The sequence below is a fragment of the Cololabis saira genome, chromosome 15 (genome assembly GCF_033807715.1).
Source record: "Cololabis saira isolate AMF1-May2022 chromosome 15, fColSai1.1, whole genome shotgun sequence".
Lineage (NCBI taxonomy): Eukaryota > Metazoa > Chordata > Actinopteri > Beloniformes > Belonidae > Cololabis > Cololabis saira.
The window spans coordinates 11,360,415-11,387,445 of record NC_084601.1 but is presented as its reverse complement, the minus strand read 5'-3'; the positions used below and the strand labels follow the sequence as shown (position 1 = coordinate 11,387,445).

General features: G+C 40.8%; 3 protein-coding genes across 3 annotated transcripts; 1 reads left to right on the top strand and 2 right to left on the bottom strand.

Moving 5' to 3' along the window:
- Positions 1-307: 307 nt before the first annotated feature.
- On the top strand, positions 308-16,281 carry adnp2b (ADNP homeobox 2b). The gene is made up of 4 exons (XM_061742488.1): positions 308-433; positions 2,441-2,561; positions 4,402-4,518; positions 11,338-16,281. The coding sequence occupies exons 2-4, from the start codon at positions 2,454-2,456 to the stop codon at positions 14,347-14,349; spliced, it is 3,237 nt and encodes a 1,078-aa protein (XP_061598472.1). The 5' UTR covers positions 308-433; positions 2,441-2,453; the 3' UTR covers positions 14,350-16,281.
- On the bottom strand, positions 15,007-18,610 carry ggcta (gamma-glutamylcyclotransferase a). Its single transcript, XM_061742490.1, has 4 exons — positions 18,415-18,610; positions 17,111-17,256; positions 16,886-17,018; positions 15,007-16,784 (listed from the first exon to the last, which is right to left on the bottom strand). Exons 1-4 carry the CDS (start codon positions 18,529-18,531, stop codon positions 16,641-16,643), a joined length of 540 nt encoding a protein of 179 aa, XP_061598474.1. The 5' UTR covers positions 18,532-18,610; the 3' UTR covers positions 15,007-16,640.
- A 1,092-nt stretch (positions 18,611-19,702) lies between these two features.
- snrpd1 (small nuclear ribonucleoprotein D1 polypeptide) lies at positions 19,703-26,484 on the bottom strand. Its single transcript, XM_061741840.1, has 4 exons — positions 26,355-26,484; positions 24,718-24,794; positions 21,654-21,845; positions 19,703-19,966 (listed from the first exon to the last, which is right to left on the bottom strand). Exons 1-4 carry the CDS (start codon positions 26,366-26,368, stop codon positions 19,890-19,892), a joined length of 360 nt encoding a protein of 119 aa, XP_061597824.1. The 5' UTR covers positions 26,369-26,484; the 3' UTR covers positions 19,703-19,889.
- Positions 26,485-27,031: the final 547 nt, after the last annotated feature.

Sequence of the window (27,031 nt, the reverse complement as noted above, 5' to 3'; positions counted from 1 at the left end):
AGTCTATTGGTCAGACTCAGTCATGTACCACGTGACTAGAGGAGCAGGAAGGGAGGGGGTGGAGGTGGCCACGCCCCCAACCTAGCTATTTGATCTGGATTCACAAAAATCCAATGAATAAGTCACATATTACATCAAAATGAGAAAGTGAACTACCAAAGACTTTACATGAAAAGTGTGGAAGTTGTCTGACAGTGACAGTAACAGAATAACAAAGTTATGCAGCCTTTTCAGTGAGAGGTCTCCCATTGGTTAGTTTGGGTCAGTATGCAAATGAGCTGAAACGTCAGATCCTGTACTTGAGCGCCATTTTTTCCTCCACAGGGGAAGAAAGGGACAAAAGCTGGGACCAAAAATAACTTCCCTCTGGAGTGTCTTCTTCAGTGTTGTGGCTGCTCGTGTTTAACCCCGGTGTACAGACGGCAGCGTGTAGGTAAGGGATGCCGGCCCGGTGAGGCGGCTGCGCAGCGGCCGGAGCGCACGCAGCTTACCACGCACATTTGCGGCAGGCAGGCGGGCAGGCAGGCGGGAAGCGGAGCGGCGGGGCGGGTGGCCGGTCCGCTTCCCCACGCTGAGATTAGACGAGGTAACGCTGCGTGAGGAGGCGGAGATGAGGCTCTAGTCTGGAGCGGGAGGATGCGCCGGGACCGGCGGGGGACCGGCGTTATGACCCGGGGTCGCCGCGTCCGCGGGACCAGGGCGCGTTGCTGACTCCAGACTGATTTATTTTCATTTTATTTTATTTTACCTCCAGACTTATATAGACAGTACTCGAGTTGTAAAAAAAATCAGGGGGGATGGTGGATTTTATCATATGGGGACAGATAATTTGTGCTGATTACAAATAATATAATATATTACAAATAATAGCACTGACCAAAACACCTGCAGAAATACTGCAGGAATGACATAGCAGCAGTTAAATGCAGCCTTCTGTAAGCTTTAAATATCTACTGGACTTACATCAAATACATCAAAACACAACAATAAAAAACAGTTTTCTGAACTTATCAATATGACTCTGTCCTTCACAGGATAAGTAAAATGGATCACTGCAAAAACTTAAAATCTTAACAAGAATATTTGTCTTATTTCTAGTTAAAATGTCTCATTTTAGTAAAAAAAATCTCATTACACTTAAAACAAGACTCATCACTGGAAAAAAACAACAATTTTCACCTGTTTCAAGTAGATTTTCACTTGAAATAAGTAGAAAAATCTGCCAGTGGAACAATATTTTTTTGCTTGTAATGAGAAGATAAATCTTGTCCCACTGGCAGATTTTCCTACTTATTTCAAGTGAAAATTTACTTGAAACAGGTGAAAATTGTCAAATAAGTTATTTTTCTGGTGATGACTCTAAATGTTGAAATAGCAGTAAAACCACATTCATAATGAAATGGCATAAGGGATGGAAAGGCAGTTTTACAGGGGGGATGATTTGGACCGTTTTTATTTCAGGGGGGGATGCCATCCCCCCTCACACTCCCTCAACTCCAGTACTGTATATAGATAAGACGCAATAAGGGTCGAAGTGGCTGTTGTGCATTTTACAGGTGTTGTACAGGCGCTGTAACTATCAGTTTGGTTTGAATGTGCAGACAACATTTATGTTGTATTTATTACAAACTATTTTATCACATTGTTGTAGTTTTATTTTATATTGTAATGCTGGTGTTCCCGTTGGTGTATAGACGTGGCTTATTTTAATGTCTTGAGTAGTTTGTTTTATTCAAGCAACAATGCGCTATTTTATTTTTGTTTTATTATAAACGGTATTTAAAAAGTGAAAAACGTATTGTGTTTTTAATTTAATTTTATTTTTGTACATGTAAAAAAAAACAACACTTCATGAGAAGTTTAAGAAAACAAAACAAAGAATTTCATCCTTTAAAACTTGCTATCTTGATTTACATGTGGCAAAAAAGGAGTAGGAAGAAGTGTAAACTTATTTAGTCCTACCCCCATTCACTAATCATTTAACCTGTATTTATACATTTTCACACACTGTACTCACACTGCTAAATAACAGTATTATTATTATTATTATTATTATTATTATTATTATTATTATTATTATTATTATTATTATTATTATTATTATATACTGTAATTATACTCACACACATACTTATACATACATACACATAGTTGAATATTTCTATATATTTGTACACACATGCCCATATAAATAAAGTATATTATATTTATATATAATATACTTATTTACACTATACTGTATCTGTATCTTTTTCCTTGTGGTATTTAAGTAAGGTTGTGACAGCAGTATAATGTAAATGTTAATGTAATTTCAATTATAAGAATAAAATAATAATTCAGTTATATTTTTCTTAGCTGTGTAGTTAATTATGTAATGAATTGTGTTTCTGCTGTAAAATGAGTGTTGTGCTTTTTTCCCCCCCTTTTTCCTCCTCATAAGTTTAGTGAAAATCATGTATCAGCTTCCAGTTGCAAATATTGAGAAGATCCGAAAGGCGCGGAAGGCGGTGAAAAACATCCTCAGTGAGATTGGCCTGGAAGACTGTCAGAACCACCTGAAGGTACTGCAAAACTACCATGGCTCAATGAGCTGCATCTGACTTAATACTGACTTTAAAGCAGGGGTCTCGGACTCCAGTCCTCGAGGGCCGGTGTCCTGCATGTTTTAGATGTCTCCCTGCATGAACACACCTGATTCTAATTAATGGTTGTCACCAGCTTGTCATCAAGGTCTGGACAGCTCTGTTGGTGTCACAGCTCCTTTTATCACGGTGTGCTGAAGCAGGGAAACATCTGAAACATGCAGGAATGGGGCTCTCGAGTACTGGAGTCCGAGACCCCTGCTTTAAAGACTAATTTAAATTGATATGATGTTTATGTAAAACAGGGGTGTCCAAAGTCGGTCCTCGATGGCCGCAGTCCTGCATGTTTTAGTTGTTTCCTGCATCAACACACCTGATTCTAATTAACGGTCGTTACCACCTTGTCATCAAAGTCTGGATAGTTCTGTTGATGACCAAGCTCCTTGTTTGATTTTAAAAAAAGGCACACATCTAAAACATGCAGGACACCGGCCCTCGAGGACCGACTTTGGACACCCCTGATGAACAAGAAACAAGTTGTTTTTTACTTATGGGAACAGATGACTTGCGTCTGTACCTGTTCTATTAACTGTCGTACAGTTCAGCCCAGAAGTGTTTGAAGAGCGACAGATTTTATGACTTTATCCAGCATCACGTATTGGGGTCGTTATGTATTAGCTGTTTGACTGGAGCTACTAATATGAAGTACAAGTTTCAAGTTTTATAGCTATATGTTCAACATACAACACAATGAAAATACAGTCTTCTCTGACCACGGTGCAAAATACAAGTAATAAAATAGAAGAATAAAGAATAATAAAAGTCCACAGTAATTAAAAAGACATAAACTAAACTTGAATATTTACAGATTTTAGGAGATCCTGATGCAAAAGGAAAAAAAAACTAAATAAATGTATGAGAGCGATCAACAGTTCGGTATATCGTTTAAAAGAAGAAAGTACTGGTGACATTGAAAGTCCTGGACCACTGAGGACAGCATGATTGTAGAATCCTCGCCTTGGTGAAGAAAACCTCTTTACAGCGTCGACAGAAGTCCAGAATGTTCTGGAGGCGGTAAATGTATCATTGCCAAAATCGACAACCAGAAGATGCCTTCAGGAATGTAAATGCGGAGGGTTTCAACCAGGCGTAAACCCCCGGTGACTTTCAGGGACTGGAAAGCCAGATAAGATTGCCAGAAAACATCTAGTGTAGCAGCAGTGAAAGCCCTGAAAGGCATTTTCAGGAGGAAACTTGTAATTTGGTGATGTCCATGGACTTCACTCACTAACTGCAAAGGATTATCATTCATGTATTAAAACTTACGATTAATTCACATTGATGTCACTTTGACCGCTGAGGTACTTCTCTGAAAACAGCTGCAATTGCGAAGCTTCTTAAATTAAAGCTGAAAATCCTACACTTTTATCTCGATTGTTTAATTTCTCATTCGTTGAGGTGGTGTACCTCTGCAAAATCACAGAAGGCCTATAGATCGTCTGTAATGATGAACAATGTGACCAATGATTTGATGCTTTCATCCCAGTGTTGCAAGCCAACATCAGTGGTACACTGTGTCTTTCTTTGAAATTAACTTACGTGTATTGTCGTTAATTTATGGATCTTTCGCTACTAACAAATTTGTTTAAAGGAACACATTGACATGAACAAAGTTGTGACCTTCATGGAGGCAGGATGGGTTCAGACTTAGTCTTAGTTTTATTCTATTGGACCAAACAAACTAGCTGTTCCAGCTGTTTTTATGCTTTTTAAGTGGATGCTCTTCGTTAAGATGTGTTTGTTCATGTGTTCTATGTAGGATATTAATGAAAATACGGAGAAAGAAGCAGAGAAAGAAGCGGATGAAGAAGCAGCATTTCAGGAAACCGGCTGGGTTGATATCACAGAGGGATACAGCTACAAACAGACAAAGAAGGTGAGTTTGTTATTTTTCTCCTAATTTTAATCCTCTGAGTTCGATTTAATTACAATTTTTGTAAAATACATACTTTTTTTTTTCATTACATATCTAATTTTTTTCAGAATGTGCTTATTTTCCGTTTTTTTTTTTAAAATATATATCGCTGACTTTCTAAAATGCTTAACAGTAGTTCTGGAAGCAGCACATCTATAATTGTGTATGTGAATATTATCCCGCTTTAACAACTGATGGACCTAATTTTTTTTCTAAAGCGGAAGGGGAATAAAAACAAAAAACTAAAGTTGAGAACAAACTGAGACGTTTTCTGTGAAGAGTGTCCTCAGTACGGCCTTTTCCAGCTGCAGCAATTCCTCACCGGGAGGGGGGGGCAGAAGGAAGAGCCAGAAATAACAAGATGACGAATATCCGCCACAAACCTTTTTTCTTTCCAAACTTTATTCAGTAAAGGATATGAACAACACAAATAAGGGTGTGTAAAATGTGAGGAAGGATCCACCCCAAATACAAGGAACATATTGATTGACCAAGGGCTTTGTTGTGGACAACAAAGGCTCTACATGAATAATCAAAGGGTCGTCTTCCAGGTTGGGGGGCGTTGAGGTCAGAGGTCACTGGTTCTGATGCTGCAGATGTGATTGAACTCTCCACAACAGATTTTCAACATCTTGCTGCAAATGCTGCACCTGTGTCTTCTGGAGGTTTTTACGTAGTAACGCAGGCTGGACGGTGTTATGCACCAGAGACATCAAAGAACATGATCTTCACAGTCCTGCCTGCTTTGTTCAGATGACTGTGGTTTGGTTGAAGCAGGTGTGTGATGGCGTCTTCAACTCCAATCCCATAATGATAAGCAAACTGCAGGGGGTCCTGGAAGGTGCTTTGTTGTGTTTATTCAGGTGGGCCCATAAAGCTACTTTCACATAGAACGCGGCAACACCGCCGGGGTGGCGCAGACTCGGCGCAGAGCAGCGCGCATATTCGTTGCAAGTTGCTTGGCGACCGGAAAAAAGTTTTTCCGGTCTGCCGTTTTCCCATTCATTGTACGTGCTGCCGCTGCGCAAGGGCGCAGGGCTTTGCACCGAGGTCGGAGGCACGCAACAGGGCGCACGCCGCCGGGTTGCCGCGGCGCAAGACGGCCCAAGCTGCCTCTGCGAATTGAACATTTTTTTATTTCACCGTGACTGTGACGGCATCTCGGCGGTGTCCAATAGGAGAGAAGGTGCTGGAGGGAGAAAAGAAAAGTTGCAGCTTGTAGATCAGAGACGATCAAGATGGAAGAAAGAATGATCTTGGCTGTGAGTCTGTGTGAGGAGCTGTGGGATGAGACTGCAGGCCTATCGGGACATCAATAAAAAGGCACAAAAGTGGAGAGAAATCTCCCAGAATTTGGACATACCTGGTGTGTTTAAAAGTGGTAGAAATGTGATATTCTTTTGCTCTTTTAACAATAAATTGTTAATTTAAAATAAAATATAGCATTTCCATGCCTCATATCAGGATCAATTGAATCACTTATCAATATATGTTTTTTTTCGGTCGCCAAGCAAGTTGCAACAAATATGTACGCGATGCGCGCAGGTGCTCCCTGCTCTGCTCCCTGCTCTGTGCCGTCTCTGCGCCCATCCCGGCGGTGTGCGCGGCGCAAACCGCGTTCTAGGTGAAAGCCGCTTTGCTGCCGCGCCAACCCGGCGGCGTGCGCCCTGTTGCGAGCCGCCGACCTCGGGGGCAGACCCTGCGCCCTTGCACGGAGCCGCAGCACATACACAATGAATGGGAAAGCCGGCTGCCGCTGTGCGCCCTCTATGTGAAAGTAGCTCTATGCACCAGAGACATCAAAGAACATGATCTTCAGTCCTGCCTGCTTTGTTCAGATGACCGTGGTTTCGTTGAAGCAGGTGTATGATGGCGTATTCAACTCCAATCCCATAATGATAAGCAAACTGCAGGGGGTCCTGGGAGGTGCTTTGTTGTGTTTATTCAGGTGGGCCCATAAGTCTCTCCAGAACCTTCATGTTGTGGGATGTTAGGGCTACTACGGGTCTGTAGTTATAAGGAGGAGATCGATGATGGATTTTTGGTACTGGAACAATGCAAGATGTTCTTCTGGCTGAGGTTCAAGAGATGCTGCAGAATCCCACATAGCAGGTCAAAACTGACTTTAAAGCCTCTGGGGCTGATGCCGTTCAGACTTGCAGCATTGTTCTGCAAGGTGTGATGGGAGACAACTAGGGATGTCCCGGTCTGATTCCGAGTCATTTGATTTTGAGTATTTGCCGATACCGAGTCCCGATCCGATACTTTCATAACACATTAAAAAGATGATCAAATTGAAAAACAGATACAGGCTGTCCCTAATTTTTATTTAATTCTTTTTTATCATTTTGCACTTAAAACAGAGCAGTTCTCTTCGAGGTTGTTTGAACAATGAAGTAATAATAGTGCAAATTTAAACATAAATTTTAATTAAATAAAAAAAGCCTCGCAACTTAAAATACCCAGCAGGCATGTAAACAAATAAACAAAAGTGTAACAGTGTCATAAAGTCAGTCAGTAATGTGCTTTTTAGACTGTACCCTTACTTCTTACTGTCCTTTTCTGGCTTAAAGAATAAAATGTCTGTGTTTGAAGGACCTACGAGCTTCCTCACGGTAGCAGGGTGTCCATCACGCTGCCTGCAGCGTTCTCCTGAACACTCAGCTTAGGAAGACGATACAGACGCTTCGTTTGGTTTTCAATCACCGTTGTAACTTAACTTAACTTATTTATTTGCCTCTGTTGTAACACGGGTGTGGGCATGCGCAGATCACCACAATCAAGTTTATTGAACTCACTTTAAGGGATACGGCCCACACTCTCCACCCCAGCCTCACCCACAGCTTTCTTCATATTAGCAGTGCTTTCGCGCAAAATTACATCGACCTGTTGCTTGCCGATACACCGGTTGTTTAACCTTTTTTCCATCATCTGTTTGATGCGCTGAGCAAAATAATGGGAATAAATTACATATCCAATCCCTGATCGGGATGCAACGTCCGATCGGGCCTGATTTCTGATCATGTGATCGGATCGGGACGTCCCTAGGGACAACGATGGAGCACCAGCAAGATCAATGACTGAGGTGGAACATGAGGCAGCTGAGACGTGACAGGGAAGCTGTGGGTTCAGGGAGGACGGGCGTCTGAGAGGAGGATGCTGAGCTTGTCTCTGTACTAAACCTGTTGAAGGATGTCTTCAGTTCTTTGGCTCTGTCCAGACTTCATCTATCTGGTCCTCTTGCTCAAGCCTTCTTCATCCCTGACCACATCTCTGACGTTGTTCTACTGGACCTTGTTCTCCAGCGTCCTCCCCTATTCCTCCTTATTCTCTCTAACCTTGACTTTCAGTCGTTTCTCTACTTGCCTCAATAATTCTGTCTCACTCCCTGAAGGCTCGTTTTTCTTATTTTGTTTTTTTTCTTGTTGAGGATCTCTTTCGGGTGAATGGTGATCCAGGGTTTACTACTGGGGAAGCTCCTTCCGTTCTGGTGTGGACAATGACTGCGTTTACATGCAGTCAATAACCCTTTTAAAACCCGAATATTGGCAATAACCGGGTTTTGCACGGCCATGTAAACACCAATAACTCCTTTGAATAACCAGAATTTGCTCATATTCGGGTTTTTAAAAACCCGAATATGAGCCCTGGGTTACTCCTTTTTAAAACCCGAATATTGGGTCATGTAAACGCCAAACGGAATATCCCCATTAAACGGAACATGAATTTGTTTTCTGCGCCTGCTCTGTTCACAAGGAATCCTGGTCTTTTGAGTCCAGGAAGTTCTTATAAACACGGAGAAACGCAAGACCACGCCACACTTTTGGAGTGAGGAGGAGACTAATCACTTCATAAATGTAATGAAGGATATGAACATTTTGGCATTTGTAGACGGTAGAAAGTACCGGGATAGCGAGATTTACAAGAAGGTGAGCGAAAAGTTGCGCGACGCAGCATTTGTTTTGAATTTGGATACAGGAAGAAGAAGCGGAAATGACGTTCTCCACACGTCGCTGTTTTGATCGAGAGATCCTAAATGATTAATTACCATGTAAACAGAATATTCCGAATGTTTCAGTAACCGGAATATTAGCAATAACCCGAATGTTGACTGCATGTAAACGTAGTCAATGATACACACACAGAAGTTGATATAGTCCGTCACACCGTCGTGACATTGAGTACATCCTCAACACATCCCTGCAGAGTGTCTTCAGTTTCCTGTGACCGCCTCCTCAGTCCTTTTGGTCGCCGGTGGCCTCTGGATGAGGGGTTTGTAGGTGGAGGAGAGAGGGACCAGATTATGATGAGAGCAGGTCATGCGGAGGAGCTGGAAGCATCTCTGATGTTTGCATAAAACAAATCCAATGTTTGGTTTTCTCTGGTGGAACACTTGACAAACTGCTGAAACGTCGGAGAGGCGGCAGAGAGAGAAAGGTTTAAATCACCACTGATGTCTAGAAACGCGTTGAGCTGATGTCTGTTGCTTAGCAACAACAGAGCTGATGGTGAGATGTAAACCGCCGCTACAGTAACACTGGTGAACTCGAACTTGGATTACATCATTGGTCGTCAAAAGCATTGTAATTCCATCGCCCTGGCTTTTCCCGCTCCTCTTTAAGACTCCGTCTGCCTGTATCGCCTGAAAGCTGGGCGGAGACGCTGACGTGGGGAACACGCTCCTGCAGCCAGGCCTCAGTGAAACACACCATACCACACTGCCAAAACTCCACATTGGTCCTCGTCAGCACTTCAAGCAAGAGACCAGATGTTACAGATGATCACATTTGGAAGTGCTGGTTTAAACTTCCTCTTTCTCTCTCTCCGCTTAGCTCCTGCTCTATGTCCACGACATCTCCTCTTCCACTCGCGGGGGATTGGGGGGGTCAGTCTGCGTATAATTTGACCTCTTGATATCTCAATCAGCTGTTCATGCTGGTAAACAACTCGTTAGTTGCTATGGTTACTCCGTAATGAGAAACAAATTTGTTCATTTGAGATAAACTATAAGCTCTCGTGTTATCAATGAGTTGAGTATTCCTGAGTGTCCTGTCTTTTGAGTGTTTTCCTGCACCAGCACACCCAATTCAGATGACTGGATCAAATCTTTCGCTTGGCATCAAGTCTGTCAACGACCCCTTAATTTAATCCAGGTGTGCTGGAGCAGGGAACCCCCTGAAACATGCAGGGCTGGAACCGTTGGAAACACATGCATATAACAGGGTTCGTACGTTTGGAAAAAACCTGGAAAAGTCATGGAATTTGAAAATGTCATTTTCAAGGCCTGGAAAAGTTTAGGAAAAATAGGTTCACCCCAAAAGTTTTAATGATAACATTTAGTAATAACAGCTTGGATAGATTTAAAATTGATCAATATATATTGCGTATCAAAGTCTCACGCGCGACGTGCCGAGCATCTTGCAGATCGGATCGAGTGACCACATTCTCCAACAGTTATTACAGTTATATTAGATTACTATAAAACATATACTACAACATATTGCTGGTATATCAGTGTTAGTTTAAACAAATGTTTATTTTGTATAAAACCATAATTGTCATTAGATCTCCACTGTAGTGACTTTTTACATAGTTTTATTCCTATATTTCAGTCATACATTGATGTTTTAGAGGTTTTAGAGGAAACGTACTGCCAAGTCATGGGAAAGTCATGGAAATGTGTTGGTTAAAATGTGTATGAACACTGATATAAGGAACTATTTTGGAGAAACGCCACTTCCGTATGGAGCTAGAACAGTCTCATAATTGACAAATGCACAGGACAAGTTTTACAAATGCACAGACCGATTTGCAAATACACACACCGTTTCACAAATGCACAGAACAATTCACACGTGCGTAGGACAAGATATACAAATGTATTTTTGATGCACACACAAATATAACCTGATTTACACATGTTTTTTTGTCTGTGAGCTGCGCTGGATTTGCGTGTAACTTTTGAGACTCCTCTGACGTGACTCGATTCACAAACACGTTTTTTTTTAACACGGAAGGATCTGTCAATTATGAGACTGTTCTAGCTCCATACTTCCGGGGCACTTTGATTTCCTGCGGCAGCGCTGTTGCTAGGTAACACAGGAGTTTAATGAGAGAAATGTAATGCCTTTCCCGGAGCGAATGGGACCGGCTACTGCCGTCAGTGGCGAGGCTTGACATACCTGGAGAAGATGGAGAACAAACTCTGTGTCTCAATTGCTTCGGTCCTATCTTGATGATAAGGCAGTTTTTTTTATTTTCGTTGTTTTATATTATCTCTTCTCCCCTCTACTTGTGCACCATGTCACTTTGTGACATTTTTCCTTGAGTATGGTACAGGTCGATCCGTTTATGACTCGGATACAATGCTGACACGCTCAGTCGCTTCTATGTAATGGAAAGATAAAAGATAATGGGAAACTGCATGTCTGGAAAAAGACTCTCACGTCTGTTCAAGCAGACACTCCTCGCCTGCATCAAACTCCCCAAACTGGCACACAGTCACATTACCCACAATGCCACTCTCCTGAAAGGGAAGGCCCATCGGATTAAGTAGTAATACATTTGTATTGAGTTGTTTTTTTTTAAATTTCATGTAAAAATCTTCTATTTGAAAGTGGGGGGGGAAAGTATACAAAATGTAATACATTTGATTATCTATTTGATTTAATTGTGATTTAAATATTTTCATTGGTTGACAGAACTAGCAAATATATCTGTACACACTTTTGAATTTAGTATATTTTAATTTTATTGTTTTCTGCCTTTCTTTCCATCCAGTGGCCTTATCGGTCCCGATCACTGTGCTGCAGTATGTGCAAGTACTCGTCGAAAAATGTCTACAACTTCAGGAGCCACGTCACTCGCTGCCATGGACACATACAGTCGTTCTGTGCGTTGGCGCCCTGCTCGCAATGCCTCTTCATCGGTCACCCAAAGACGGTCAAGAAGCACATGCTTTTCTTTCATTCCAAACTCCCCGTACCAAACCTCCAGCAACAGGGGGAAAGCGTCGCACCCGTCTTTCATGGCAACGAGAGGTATCAGTGTCAAAAGTGTGGATTTCCGAGCCCCTCTGTCTTCGCGGTCAAAAAGCACATTATTCTCAAGCACCTGGACCACTTGGCAGAGCAGTACATCGGTTACAGATTGCACCAACAGCAGAGTACTTCCGTGAAGGTCTACTGCTGCAAGGTGTGCAAGGTCAACACTGGATCTCTAGACCAAATGTTGCATCACATGCTGGTGGAACCAACGCACTATTCAGTCAGCACGCAAGTGCAGGGTTTGATATACGAGAACAAGACTTACAATATTAAATCACCGGCACGCAGCAGCGTGTTTGTGAGATTCCCAAGCATCGCTCCCAAACCACACTCACCTCAGTTTTTACACAGCAACTCCTTGGTCCTACCAAGTAATGGCCAGCCTGGGACTGTGGTGGCTTTGCAGCAACTGTCGGGTTCTACAAATAGTGCTACTTTGATCTGTGCTCCAGGAACTAACCAAGCTTTTCTGCCGCCTCAAGCGTCGGCACTCGTGCAGCTCGCCAGTGCTGAAGCTAAAGGTTTGCTCCAGCCCGGCGCCACGATATCCCTCCGAAGTGCTGTGTCTCAAGGATCCCCCGCGGTCCAGCTTCCAACAGTGTCAAATCTATCCCTGAAACAGGCGTCGGCGACCTTACCTCCTGTTACAGTTCACGCTCAACAGGCTTCCCAAATGCAGTCAGTTCTTCCAAAGTCGCACGGCAACCTGACGGCCGGAACTGGGACTTTGCCCAAAGCTGCTGCAGCTGCACAGAATGTATCAACGAACCCCATGGCTCTACAGGGTACCATGCTGACTTCACAGTCCCTCCTGAGCCACCTGATCCCGACTGGTAACAGGGTGAACGGCTTGCCCACGTACACCTTTGCTCCATTACAAGCAGCCATGCCCGTCTCTCAGAGAATAACGACCCCCCTCAAGTCCGTTGAGCAAACTAGTAACTCTGTACCACAGACCAAGAAGTGGATCACGTGCCCGTTCTGCAACGAACTTTTCCCCTCCAATGTATTTGACATACATATGGAGGTCGCTCATCCAACGAAAGCGTTGAAGGCGGAAAGCGTGGCTGCCCGCGCAGCGTTCCTGAAGAAGATGCCTGACAAAACTGTCAAGTGTCTCACGTGTAAAATTCTACTTTCAGAAAAGAGTGTCTTCCAGCACCTGCTGCATGGCCTCAGTTGCTTGTACTGCTCAGCCTTGTTCTTTTCAATCAAACAGCTTTTAGAGCATGTGAAGCAGCACAATCCCACAAGCAAAGCGTACTGTGATTTTCTGAGGCAGAAGTACAGGGTCTATTCTAAAAGTTCGGGAGGGATCTTATTTCCTTACTATGACGTGAACACCACGGCACCAAAGGAAGTCCTAGGCGACGTAGAGGTCAATCTTGCCCTGGTCACGAGTTCACTTGACCTGATCTTCTTCAGGTTGGAGCCCAGCAACCAGCCCGAAATCTGTCCAGCACCGGTAAAAGTCACTAGTGCGTATTGTCCTTTCTGCGATGAAAAATTTCAGCACCAAGCCGATCACCTCCGGCACCTGAAACAGAAGCACTTTGTAGCGCCGACCATTCATGCCGTCCTCAAGACTGAGGCGTTCAAATGCATTTACTGCAATGGCGTGTATACCGGCAAGGTCACCCAGCACGCTGTGATGCTCCATCTACAACGATGCCGGTGTTCACCTAAGCCGCTGCAGCCGCCCAAACCCACAATTACCTTGCCGAAGCTGCCGCCACTGCCGCCGCCGCCGCAGCAGCAGCAGCACCCACCACCGAAACCAACTGCACACATCACTCAGGCTTCCAGCCTCTACTTTCTCCAAGTGCCAAGGGGGATGACTATGACGCAGGCTGTGGCCCCGCCTAGCGTCATTCGTCCACCACCACCACCACCACCACCACCTGAGGAGCGTCAGGAAACGGAGGCAGAAATGCAGTCCAAGAAGAGGCTGGAAGCGGCATTGAAGGAGGCCATGGAGGCAAACAAACGAGACCGGGAACAAAAGGCTTTCATGCGCAAGAAGCGGGAGCAGGAGAGGCTGCAGAAAGAGAAGGAACTGGCGGAGATGGAACCTGAGAGCGACCCTAACGTCAAACTGGCATTAGAGCCGAAATTAGCACAGCGCCGCTGCAGCGAGGAGCGCAGGGACTTCATATCCAAGTATTTCAACTTGAATCCCTATGCAAGCAAAGCCGAGACCGAAGAGCTGTGCAGGAGGATGAACTGCACCAAACCAGAGCTGATAGCGCTCTTCAGCAAGAAGCGCAGCAGGTGCTTGAAGAGCCTGAAGGTCAACACGGCTGCTATCCTCCTGGGTTTCAACATGACGGAACTGGGTAAAGTGAAGCACAACCTCTTGATCCCGAAGCAACAACCTGCCGACCCGGCGGAGTCACAGCGAGCTGCTGCTGCTGCAGCAGAGCCGCTGGAGTCGCCACCCGTCCACGCAGAGCAGATAAACCGTGAGGCCGGACCTGAACCGATGGATGAAAGCGCAGCTGGGAAAGCTTCAGAACCTGTGGCTGAAGGTGGACTTGAGAGAGTCGTGGAACCAGTGGGTGAAAGTGAAGCCGCAAAGGTCACAGAGCCAGATGAGGCCAGAGTTGCAGAACTAAAGGGTGAACGTGGATGCGAGAACGCTCCAGAACCAATGGATGAAAGCGGAACCAAGATTGTCGCAGAACCAATGAATGAAAGTGGAGTTGAGAAACTTTCAGCTGAGGAACCAGCGGCGCCGATGGAATGAGTTAAGAAATCTGAAAACGGGACCTAAAAATGGTTAGGAGTGCAAATGTCTGACCTTGAAACCAGAAAAATAACCTGCTAACTGACAATGGCCTTTAGCGTTGACAGAAGTTTACCATGCTTTGCAAAGAACCATTCGTTTCCTGACACCCAAGTTATCCTGTAACTGAGGACTGTTTAATGTAGCCTTCATTATTTGACCTCAGTATGTTGTCAGTGATCCGTAACCTAATTTCTTCTTAAATACAATACCATATTGTTTCTCTGGAACATAAAAATACAGATAAATTGTCAGTAATATTCTCAGACTGTTTAGCTCCAGCAGTATTTAGTAAAACAATCTTTAGTCCTCCACGATAGCAACACACTTAAAGTCAAATCCTAATTTGATCCTCGTAGCTGCCTTTTAAACATCTTATTTAAGCTCCTTTTTTGTACAAAATTATTTTCTTCCCACTTAAGAGATGATGTATATCTTTGCTTTATAAATTTGATCATATTCCTATCTTGTGTACAGCTGCTTCCTTTTTGACTGTTTTTCATTTATTTAACGTTTGAGACTCGTCGCACTGTTTGCTCCACTACTTGTGTTCCTTCCCGTCTCCTGGAGGTGAAACCCGTTCAGAATGTACACATTTGTTGAACTCCAACACTTAATGAACACTTTATTGGCCATGTGGTTTGCATGAGTCTTTGTTTTATTGTCAGAACAAAACATGATTGGTGCCATGGTGAACTCTGCACATTTCAATTCCCCCCTAGATTCAACACGATTGGTATCATGTTGCTGGGTGTCCTTGCATCGCTTCTATATTCCTGACGGTTGTTTTCTACTATACTTGTATTTTCTATAAATCCTAGATTATGAAAACTGTTGAATTAGATAAAAAAAAGCCCCCCTGTTCGATGCCACTGTGTTGTAAAAGTAATAAAGTGGTTTCCTTTGACATAAATGATTTTTTTTTTTTTTTCCAAATAAAAAACTCCTTACCAATGAACACATTTCAAATTTAGGATCACACAATATCTGCAAAGCATTATGTGCAATAAAAGGCTGATAAATGTACAGTCTTGTGGATGTTTCTTAACATCACCCCCCATGTCTACCTTGCACTTTTAATTTAATTCAGCTACAACCTCATTGGAAAGAAAAGATTGACATTAAAGAGGGGACCTGCCAAATGTGCCAAACTCCCATTTATTTAAACTTTCCAAGAAGACAGGTTGTAATTTAAAAAAGGGAGATTATTATTACTATTATTACTATTATATCGCCATCGTGATCCAGCTAATATTGAACGTTTTATTGTCAATTTATACAGAATATCCAAGTATTTAAAAAATGAGTCATGAATAGCTTGATAAGTGACGTATTGCAGAATTAAGCAAAACTTTGAAGGAAAATAAACGGTTGAAAATAAAGATGTGGATTAATTCTAAATGATATTCAGATGATTGTGCAAGACTTTTTCATTTGTGTTGACCCTAAATACTTTCCTGGAGGGTCCAACTTTACACAGTGAGGTGTCTAGTTGTGCATCCCAGTGGGAGACACTGGTCCTCTCTGAAGGACTGATGCTGAGATGGTTGTGAATTGATGGTTTTATATGGATATATCAGAGGTAGCGTTTAAGAGCAACACCTGTTCTTGCAAAGACTTTTATCATGTTTCCAATATGCTTAAAATATAACTTTCTTGTAGGTAAATGGGCACTTATGTTGCATGTGGGGGAACTTCTCAATGCTAATTTTCAAGAATACTCAACAAACTCATTGGTCCCGCGGCTCGTGGAGACACTAACTCCTCATATGTCTATTATGACAAAAGTTTAAAATGACTCCAGGAAGCTACTGATGCTGTAGAGCGTATGAACCAAAACTTAGAAACAATAGTCAAATATGTTTCCTTGTATGAAAGAGACATTTTATTTGAAATCTTTTCCTATGAGTTTTAAATTAACATACTGTTGAAATAAAATACTTTCTTTTTTACTTCTTTGTGAATCTGCTCATGATGTGGCATGTTTTTGTTAACCATTGTAAGTGAAATGTCACTTAAATTCAACAGATTTTTTTATAGCTGCAAAAAAAGTTATTAGCAAATTTGCCTAATCAATATAATTTCCTCCACTCTAGAAAAACTGGAATGATCTTGGATATGAGATCCTCAACTGAAATGTGGTTCCAGTGACTCCAGCCCTGATTTTGGTGTCACGTGATGAGATTGATCACACTACCAGGTCCATGTCTTGCTTTATGTGTTCTCAAAACACAAAAGTCCAGTTTCCGGCTTCAAACACCTTTGGATCTCTCGTTCATGGCAGTTCTGATTTGATCGAGAAGCGACGGGCCGCTGTAGTTGTTGGTTTGAACGGCCTCAAGCCTCTTCAGGTAGTCCACTGGAAGCCCATTCTGCTCTGCACCCAAACACACCACCTTATAATAAAAAACAAATGCCTGGGTTAAGTCACAATGTTTACTTAACAAGTAATCAGCAATGTATAGCTTCAGCAGATGTCTTTGAACCAAATTCACACCTCTTTATACTGAGGAGAAGGAGGGCAGGCGTGGAAATTGTTCATTTGATACGTCCTGCAGAGCATCGTCCCCTGATCGGACTCCACGGTGACCTCGAGCGGGGAGTACTGTCCCAGGCTCACGCCTTCCTGTCTGAAAGGACATGGTCACAAACACCACATGCTATCCATTAAAATGACACCTTTTAACTGCTAAACTGATTAAAAGATGTATGTCCGGCTCACTTGTCTAAACTTGGGAGGTTTTCGTTGCTCAAAGTCCAGATCACCCCCCACACCTCCCCGCCTGGGGAGGACTCGATGGTGGCCACCCCACCGTGCCACGCGCTCTCCACATTCTTTTCCCACAGGCCAAAGTTCAGGTTATAGTCCTATAAACACACACACACACACACACACACACACACACACACACACACACACACACACACACACACACACACACACACACACACACACACACACACACACACACACACACACACACATAAACTAAGAGGAAGACTGTACAGGAAATTAGGCTGAGCAGCAATGAGGAATTACTGTTACCTTATAAGGTATTTGATTCATTGATTATTTCATGAGACTTCTGCACCGATGCCATAACTAATAATGACATTTAAAAAAATCATACACTTAAAGAATAAAAAAAAAGGAAATACAAGAAAATGACTAAATGGTGTAAAAACATATGTATTTGTAAGTTTCGTTATGAATAGATTCAAAATATAAAATGGCTCCCAAAATTTGGAAAAGACAAAATTGAATGTTTTTAAATTGTAAATGTATTAATGGATAGCCCCTTGAGATGAATCATCTCGTTTTCGAGGGGGTCCAACAAAGAACATACAACACAATACAAAACAGTTACATACAACATACATAATTCAATATATAAAAAATACATAAATAAAAAGATCAGTGTTGGACTTCATATGTAATTTTTCTCATTATTTCCATTGTCTTTGTATTAATGACTGAGACTAAACCAGGCTGTGAATGTTACACAAACAAACCTATTTACGACTATAAAAACGAGTTCAAATGCAACATCGGGTGTATAAGTAGGGGGATAGTTAATTGCTCTTATAAACGAAATGTAAAATTCCATAACTTATTGATTGACAGATAATTGATTTAAAATATATAACCAAGAAACATCGCCAGTAGGTGTGACAATAATTATTAATATTATGCGTTTTTTTAGACAATTAAGCATTTTGTAATGTATAAAAGAAGGTTGTATGGTTTAGAAATGCTTCAAACTGCCCGGGCCTGGAAACAAACTGTTACTCTGAAGAAAGGTTCACTGTGTACAAATGTGTAGTGTTGCCGCAATGACTGGTAGTTCCATACCTAGTAGGTCAACACAGTTAAAATAAATTAATAAAAGTTGCAGATCTTACATCTTACTAATGCAACGCATTAAAATTGTCAACCAGGTGGTGCGTTCACGTGCAGCTTTGCTTACGCCATAATAACAAAGAGTTTAGCCTCACTACAAAATGGGGCCATTGCTGTTTACAAACCTTCAGTCGACCCGTAGAGAAGAACGTCGCTGTGGGGTTGGCCAGCTGTAGCCTTTCCTTCAACAAGTTGCTTCCAAAAGCAAAATACATGAACTGACCGAGGGCAACACCAGACATCTTCACGCTTTCCCTGATGGAGGATTCTTGAACGGTCTGCGAGGCGTTTCTGTAGGAAGTACGACACGGAAAAAAACGAAAACACCCAAACGTCGCTCGTTGTAGTTCCTGTAGGCGGAGACAGGTAAATGTTGGTGTAAACGGCTTCCTCCACGTGGGGTTTTAGGAGGTATTACAAATAGTAACGGTACAAATTTAATGTACTACCTTGTTTCAATACCATGAACAACAAAAAATAAATAGTTTTGGTTTTATTTACATGTTTCAGTATAAAATTAAGTGATTACTTCCGGGTGTTCTGTCAATCGTTGCTACCTGCCAGAAAATGGTTCTGCACATGCGCACAGTCGATTTTCAAAGTTTGATTGGCACGTCCATGATTTCTTGCACGATGTAAAATTGATAATATGGGATGTCGAGTATTTGATCCTTCAAAATACACTACCCATGACATGAATTGCATTACACTTTGTTAACATCATACGATAAAGAAAAAAAAAACAATTCTATCGCTTTATTTGATATTCATTCAGTCATTGGCCTTTATTTAACCAGGCAGGTCATTAAAAACACATTCTTATTTACAATGACGGCCTGGCAAGAGACAAGGACCACTTGGGGGCAAAGAAGTGGGCTAGTAGGGAGTAAAACACAGTAAAATTGTAGCTCTACAAAAGGTAGAAAAGCATTAGGTAACATTTTTTGGCAAAGCAGCAGGAATTGGCAGAACACCGGTTTAAAAGCGATCATCAAACCGGGTGGTAGAAGCAAAGACTAAGCAATACAAGTAAAAACGAGGTGTTTTTTGTGTTATGGGTTTTATTTTCTTGTTCCGTTTATTAAAAAATAAATAAAAATCTATAACCCCAATTTGCTTACCGATCCGTTTGAAGGGAGCGCCCCCAAGTGGCCGTCACACGTATAACACTTCAATTGTCTTCTGTAGTTCTGGGTCAGTTTGAGTGGACAATGTCATCATTTGAATGGCTTTTCATGAGATTTTAATCCCATATATAAATGCAGAATTTTGGTGATAATGCTTGAAACTTTATCTTGCAATATGCAATATTAGTGTGAATTAAAGAAGTGATAAAAAGTTACCAGCACACAAATATACTAACTAATGCACAGGTACCAGTGTATTAGAAACAAAAATCGAAACAGAGTCAGGTTTATCCTTTTAGGATTTTAATGTACAAAATAGGGAAAAACACATAACTGAAAGCACACTGATATTCAAACTGCTCTTCTGGGTAAGAACAACAGAAACAGGGGAGGAAAAAAAATCCTGTACAAACAGTGAGTTCGTGGAAAAAAAAAAAAAAACAAGAAAAAAAAAAAACTGTATGGCGTTGTGATCATCTTCTTGGGCCACCTCGCCCTCGTCCCCTGCCTCTGCCACGGCCTCGTCCTCTGCCTCGTCCCCGTCCAGCCACTGACGAGACAGATGAGCAACAGTCACCACATTTATCTCAAACACTCATAAGAATGATGAGCAACAGAATAAAAGACACCAGTTGTAAAATCTTGACAGAATGAAACTGCACTTTAAAATGTTCAGTTATACAACCAGTTCATGACATTCACCCACATTGACAAACAATCAACCCATATGCCAAAGTCAACATTGAGCTAAGAGTAAAAGTGTTTGTTCAATGAACTTTGGGGGAGATGTGGTAAATTTAAGTCCAAGTTTCTTCCTAGGAATGTAATTTGTAAAAAGGTACAGTACAGAACAACATACGGTAACAATCAACCCATGAAAGAATCCAACTAGCTTTATTTTTAGCCTCTGGCACTTTTATAGCTCTTGGGCATGCTCGGCTTTGCTATGCATTTGGATGACACTCAAAGAAGCAAAAGAACTTGGGGCATTTTTAGCACACTGGGTCTACAGAAACGCTATAGAAAATTGAAGTCATTTTTACATAACTGTTTAAACTTTACTTTTGAGTGGTCAGTGCATTTCTACTTCAATTAACCAAACACTTGACTGTAACACCGTGTAAACTGTGCAAGAAGCAATAAAACAAAAACAAAAAAAAGAAATTAAATACTATCAAGAATCCTTAATAATATAATTTATTACATAACAGTTTTGCACTGCAAAATAAAAATATATAATAAAATTATACAAAATAAAAAGGCCAGCCTGTTTAATTTTACAGACCAACAAAAATTTCTCCTTTTCAAAATTACTAAAAAAAAAAAAAGTAGTGTAATGCAAAACAGTGTGCCGTGCAGTGTTTTATATTACACTGCATGCTAACCAAATGTGAGAAGAGGAAAAAAAAAATTTTCGGTAGGAATCTTTTTCCGTAACAAGCTTCTGCTAACTGATATAAAATTAAAAAAAAAAAAAATGTTTTTCATGCCGGTAAACAGTTATGACCAGAAAACATCAAATGTTGGAGCTGATGCATACCATTATTTAATCATGTGACGTTTGTTTTTTGCAATTTGTTTATCGTATTTTGCTATTATTATTGTACTGTCCAGGAGGGGGTGCCTCCGTTTTAGATGCTCCAACATTGCTGTTGCAATGGTGTGGTGTGCCGTTTGGGACTAAATTTAAAGTATTCTCGTACTTTTAATGACTTAGGGCAAGCTTTTTTTGGGGGGCTTTTTACAGGGCTTTGTTGGGCACACTGTGAGGAGGTTGCAGTTTCGGTCTCCATTCTGCAAAGTGCGAACTGTTTGTTTTGGGTGACCCCCATGTGCAAGGCGATGCGCCGACAACAAAATAGGACATCGATGATATTTTGAAGCCGACTTGGCGACGTCAGACGTATCGCTAAAGGACTATGGCTTTCATTGTTGCAAACATATCCACAAACCTGAGATGCCATCACATAGTTGTGGTTTTCCACATCCTCTAATGTCCCTCTTAACAAACAAGGCTTTACAAAAACATTTTGAATTGAGCCCATCTGACGCTGACGTCAGCGGATCTTGTACCTTATAACCATTAGTCTGCTCAAATGAGATGACTTGGCAGGAAAAATGAGGTAACGACATGATAAACAGACAAATCATTTGTAAATACAGAGTGATGTTAATGCAGGTTATTGACAACAAATCTAAACAAAAGCTGGGCACACCTTTTTTCCCTTCCCCCTTACCTGCTTCTCTTTTCTTGGACTTGATCTTTGGCTCGATATCAACCAGCAGGGTGTCCAATGGCAAACTGTCTGGTAAGATGAAGTAACGGATGTTGTTGCCACGGATACTCAGCGACTCCAGCTGAGTGGGCTCCCTATTTTTCAGAGTCATTTTCACAGCCTTCAGGTGGGTGTTCATGCTCACGTCGACACCTACAAAAGAGTAAGAGGAAAAAAGAAAATGAAAACTGGAACACCAAATACCCGCTCCAAAAGAAACTCCACAAAATCAGCAATGTATAATATATATTAAAAAAAAAACATCCAGTGAGTCAAAACAAAAAGTAAACCAAGACAGTATTTCACTCAAGCTGTTTAGACCAGAATCTACATTAAAGTTAAAACTACTTGGAGTAAATTAGCCATTGCTGGGTGAAGTTAGTTGTTAGTTGTGTGAGAAGCATCCGTAAAGCCCGAGCCATATGATCCAGAATATTATATCTGAATAAGCACAGGTCTCCCAACTCCTTCACATAACCAAATATTAATTGTAACCTTCCAGAACTGTAGACCAGAATTAGGCCAATTGTCCTGGCTGATTTTAAATAATGAAAAAAAAAAAAAAATCTGAACATCTTTTAGATGAGTATAGTCTAATGCCAGAGAAGATTTAGTTTATTAACAAGCAAAAATATATATACGGTTGAACTCCTGTGTTGTAACGTTTTTTTGGTTGTTTTTATTTCAAAATTTATTCAATAAATAATTAAAATAAAAGACAATTTTAGCATTGAAAATTGAAACCATTATATCTTATCCTATGGAAGGAAAAAGAAAAAGGCCCACGTGTCCAACAGATCAGCTCTAACCCCCAGATATCAGCCACGGAGAAACCAATAGTGGTTTTTATATCAGTCTCTGTTATGGAGGGATTTGATACATCACACATAGAAGATTATTCAAAAGCAACTTACAATTGAGGAAAACAGGCTCCAGTAAATTACAGAGCAAGTGTACTTAAGAGTATGCAAGTGCAGGTTAAAAGAATAGTGAGATGGAGTTGTTGGGACAGAAGGCACTCCTGAAAAAAGGAGGGCCTTCAAGATCTTCTGGGGATAGTTTTAGATCACCTGGAGCCGATTGTGCAAAGGAAGTTACTTCATAAAATGAAGATCATGGACAACCATGAGCATCCTTTTTCACAACAGTGATCCGGTCAGAAGACTCTTCAGATCTGCTGCAACACAGAAGATCCTTCCTCACCGCAGCAACACATCTCTTCAATTAATCTTTGGAGACTTAACTCATGACAACTAAGTATTTTTTAATTGAATTTGAAAACAGAGGGACACTGCTCTTGTTCCACGTTTGAAGAACCAAGAAACAGAACAGTCTCGCCTGAAGTTACCTTTTGAAGACAAAAGTGTGGCCAGTCGATGCTCTTCTGATGAGCACATAAGGCAATAAGCCTCTAAAATTGTGTTTAAATAAGTTGGTGCCAACTCCGGAGTCACTGATTTGGTGCAGCCACAAGTACCCAGTGCAGAATTAACAAAAAGGTGCGACGTGTGGATTTGTCATTGCAAAAATTATGTCCACACAGTTACTCCAACACTGTCTGCATAAGACCAGCTAAACACACCCTGCAAAGCTGCAACAGCTGCTCTGGGTTCTGTTGTACATTCATAATAAATGCTACAAAATCATCAAGACTCCACATTACGGTGGCCACTGATCATTACTACCAAAAAGTTACACACATTGGTGAGTTGTGGTCAGTAGCGGAGCCAGAGGGGGGGGGGGGGGCAATCAGAATCAGAAAAGGGTTTATTGCCAAGTTTTCACACGAGGAATTTGTTATGGTGATTGGTGCAACACAATACAATTATAAAAGCGATATGTACGAGATAAAATTTAATAAAATGTATAAACAATAAAAAGTATAAACAGTAAAATAAAATGTAGACCGGAAATGTACAAAATGAGGTTTTAAAGTGCCGGGTGAGTCTGTACAAGGGGGCGGTCGCCACCGTGTCCACAATCTCATAGGGCCCAATGATAGGGCCCCGTTTTGTGTGATGCGTTCATCTACAATTGTAAATTGTAGGCTATAATAACGATAAAATGTGCATTGTGCGGCCAGTGTAGGCTAATTCTTACTTTACAACTGTCCTGAACGCATCGGGGCTGTGAGCCAACGCTGATTGGCTGTAACAGTTACAGCCAATTTGCAGACTTGGCAAGTTTGCTGCCATGAAGGAGATGAGCGCTAAACTTTAAAAGAGGACTAAGGATGTACAAAGTTTTGAATGTTATCCTGTTTTCCACGTTACCTGGATTATTTTGTTTGGGCCGAGGGTTATGGAAGAGTCAACTGCCATTGGTGAGTCAGTGTAACCTTCATGAATAATTTCTTTATCAGAATGTTGTGGTATTCTTGACCACCTGCCTATTTGAATGAGCTTTGTGTTGTTGTCACTAGACTAGAGTCTATTCTCTGTTATAGAGCTCAGAAATGATGTTATAGACCGCTGTCTATATTCATCTAAATAGATTGTGCAATTTTAGACCAGTTGTGTTTCTTTTTTTGTATTTAAGATGTTTCAAAGATGGAACTGAGTCAGTCCGTGACTATCAGAGTTTTCAGCACCAGGTGATTGACAGCTGTCAGGTCTATGTGTTTGTTCTTCTGAACAAGTTTGTGACTTTACTCTGCTTTCTGCAGCATAGGCCTATAGGCTTGGCTCAATAAAAGTGAGAATAAATGTTTGATGGTTGGGATGAGGTGTTGTTGAACGTTAAAATGACTATCATAAGGGCCCATCGAGAATGCTCCGTCCCCTCTGTACTGAGACCCACACTCCGCCACTGGTTGTGGTAATATCAAAATACTATTGGAAGCCAATTTATATTTGAAGACTGGTAAATAAAAGTAATTTACAAAAGCCACCGCTTAGTTTTTTTTACCCCTGTAGAGCAATTTCACACACACATCTCAGTCAGAGCGACTTAGAAATGCAAGTTTGAGTGTTTGGGTAAGAAGTTGCAGCTTTACAGGGTGAGATCAATAAACACCTGCTCTCACCTGTGATGGTGCCGTGGACCTGGGTTCCATTCTTCAGCTCAATGGTAACCGTCTCATGGCTGAGCTTCATCAAAAACCTGTTCAAAACAAAGAGAATTACAGCCTGGAAACATCAATCGATCTTTAGAGGTTTTAAAATGTGTTTAAGTAGATCACGACGACCTAGGGTTGCCACCTTTCAGAAATAGAAATAAGGGACACCCGATTTCAGCAGCGCAGGCGCCAAAAAAAGGGACATCCCCAAAACTTCTAAACTGCATAGAAATGTATTTATTTTATATGAAAAACTAAATGTTTTGATTTAAAGTTTAAAGTGCTTTAATAGCATTCAACTTGCATGACTGTACAGACAGCCAACCATACTAGAAACTGAAATATCCTCCTATGATGTGTACGTCCATCAGCCCAGATGTATAATATAGCTACAGGTGAAGGTCGGAACATTAGAGTATGGTGTAAAAGTTAATTTATTTCAATAATTCAACTAGAATATGGTGTAAAAGTTAATTTATTTCAATAATTCAACTAGAATATGGTGTAAAAGTTAATTTATTTCAGTAATTCAACTAGAATATGGTGTAAAAGTTAATTTATTTCAATGATTCAACTAGAATATGGTGTAAAAGTTAATTTATTTCAGTAATTCAACTAGAATATGGTGTAAAAGTTAATTTATTTCAATAATTCAACTAAAATATGGTGTAAACGTTAATTTATTTCAATAATTCAACTAGAATATGGTGTAAACGTTAATTTATTTCAATAATTCAACTTAAAAGGTGAAACTAATATATTACACAGTCTTATTACATGCAAAGCAAGATATGTTAAACCTTTATTTGTTATTATTTTGATGATTGAATTGTTTATTGATTTCATAATATAGATATTTTTTCATTTGGGGTTTCATAAACTGAGTCATAATCACCAAAATTATAACAAATAAAGGCTTGAAATATCTCACTTTGCATGTAGTGGGAAATCATATATTTGTGTCACCTTAAGTTGAATTTACTACGAATTAAGTTTTGCAATATATTCAAATGTTCCAACCTTCACCTGTATATTATGACATCAATAAATAAGAGCATAATGTGTGTCTGTATTGGTTCAATACGGAATGCAACTTTTAATTCCCAATTACGGAACAATTCCGTATTGGGACGGATGGCAACCCTAACAACAGAGGCTACAGTTAGCTGATTAGCTCCAGTCCAATACTGTTTGACTGAGATGATACTTAACCCAATCTAATAAGTGGTTGTTTATGACTAATCACGAAAACGAGTAGGTGCGATTAAAATACATTTAAGGACAACTTTAATTCATAAAAACCTCCCCTGCCGGAGCGGCCTGTGCGCTAACCCGCCAACACAGAGCTCAAAAATGTAATTACAGCAAGTTTAACAACTACACCTTCGCTCACACGTATAGTTTTGAGGGTTAAAACGCAGATGTGTTGAGAACCGTGAGGGTTTGTCGTGCAGCTCATTGTGAGCTCACACCGTTCATTCATCACAGCAGTGTTCCCGCCTCGGCGACGGACACCTCAATCTAACTCCATCCACCTGCATCGCTCTTCTTCATCATCGATCATTCACACAGCAGGTAGATCACTTCCAGGCGATATCGATTACCTGACTAGTTTCATGTTGGTGCGGGATAGTAGAGAGAAATCCTCCACCGGAGAGAAAAATTACAGCAGTCGAGTGAAAACACACACAGGCCGCTGTTGTCGTAGAAACGTTCAGGTCGCACAAATTCGACGTCATAAGAGAGGACACCCGCTCTCGACTGCCGCCTGGTGGTGGAATTATATATACAGGACCGTCTCAGGAAATTAGAATATTGTGATTTTCTGTAATGCAATTACAAAAACAAAAATGTCATACATTCTGGATTCATTACAAATCAACTGAAATATTGCAAGCCTTTTATTATTTTAATATTGCTGATCATGGCTTACAGCTTAAGAAAACTCAAATATCCTATCTAAAAAAAAATAGAATATTCTGTGAATCTTAAACTGTAAGCCATAATCAGCTATATTAAAATAATAAAAGGCTTGCAATATTTCAGTTGATTTGTAATGAATCCAGAATATATGACATATTTGTTTTTTTAATTGCATTACTGAAAATAAAGAACTTTATCACAATATTCAAATTTTCTGAGACAGTCCTGTATATGTGTGTGCGTGTATTTATTTATCAGGGCTGTATATATATATATATATATATATATATATATATATATATATATATATATATATATATATATATATATATATATATATCTCAGAATCAGAAATAAG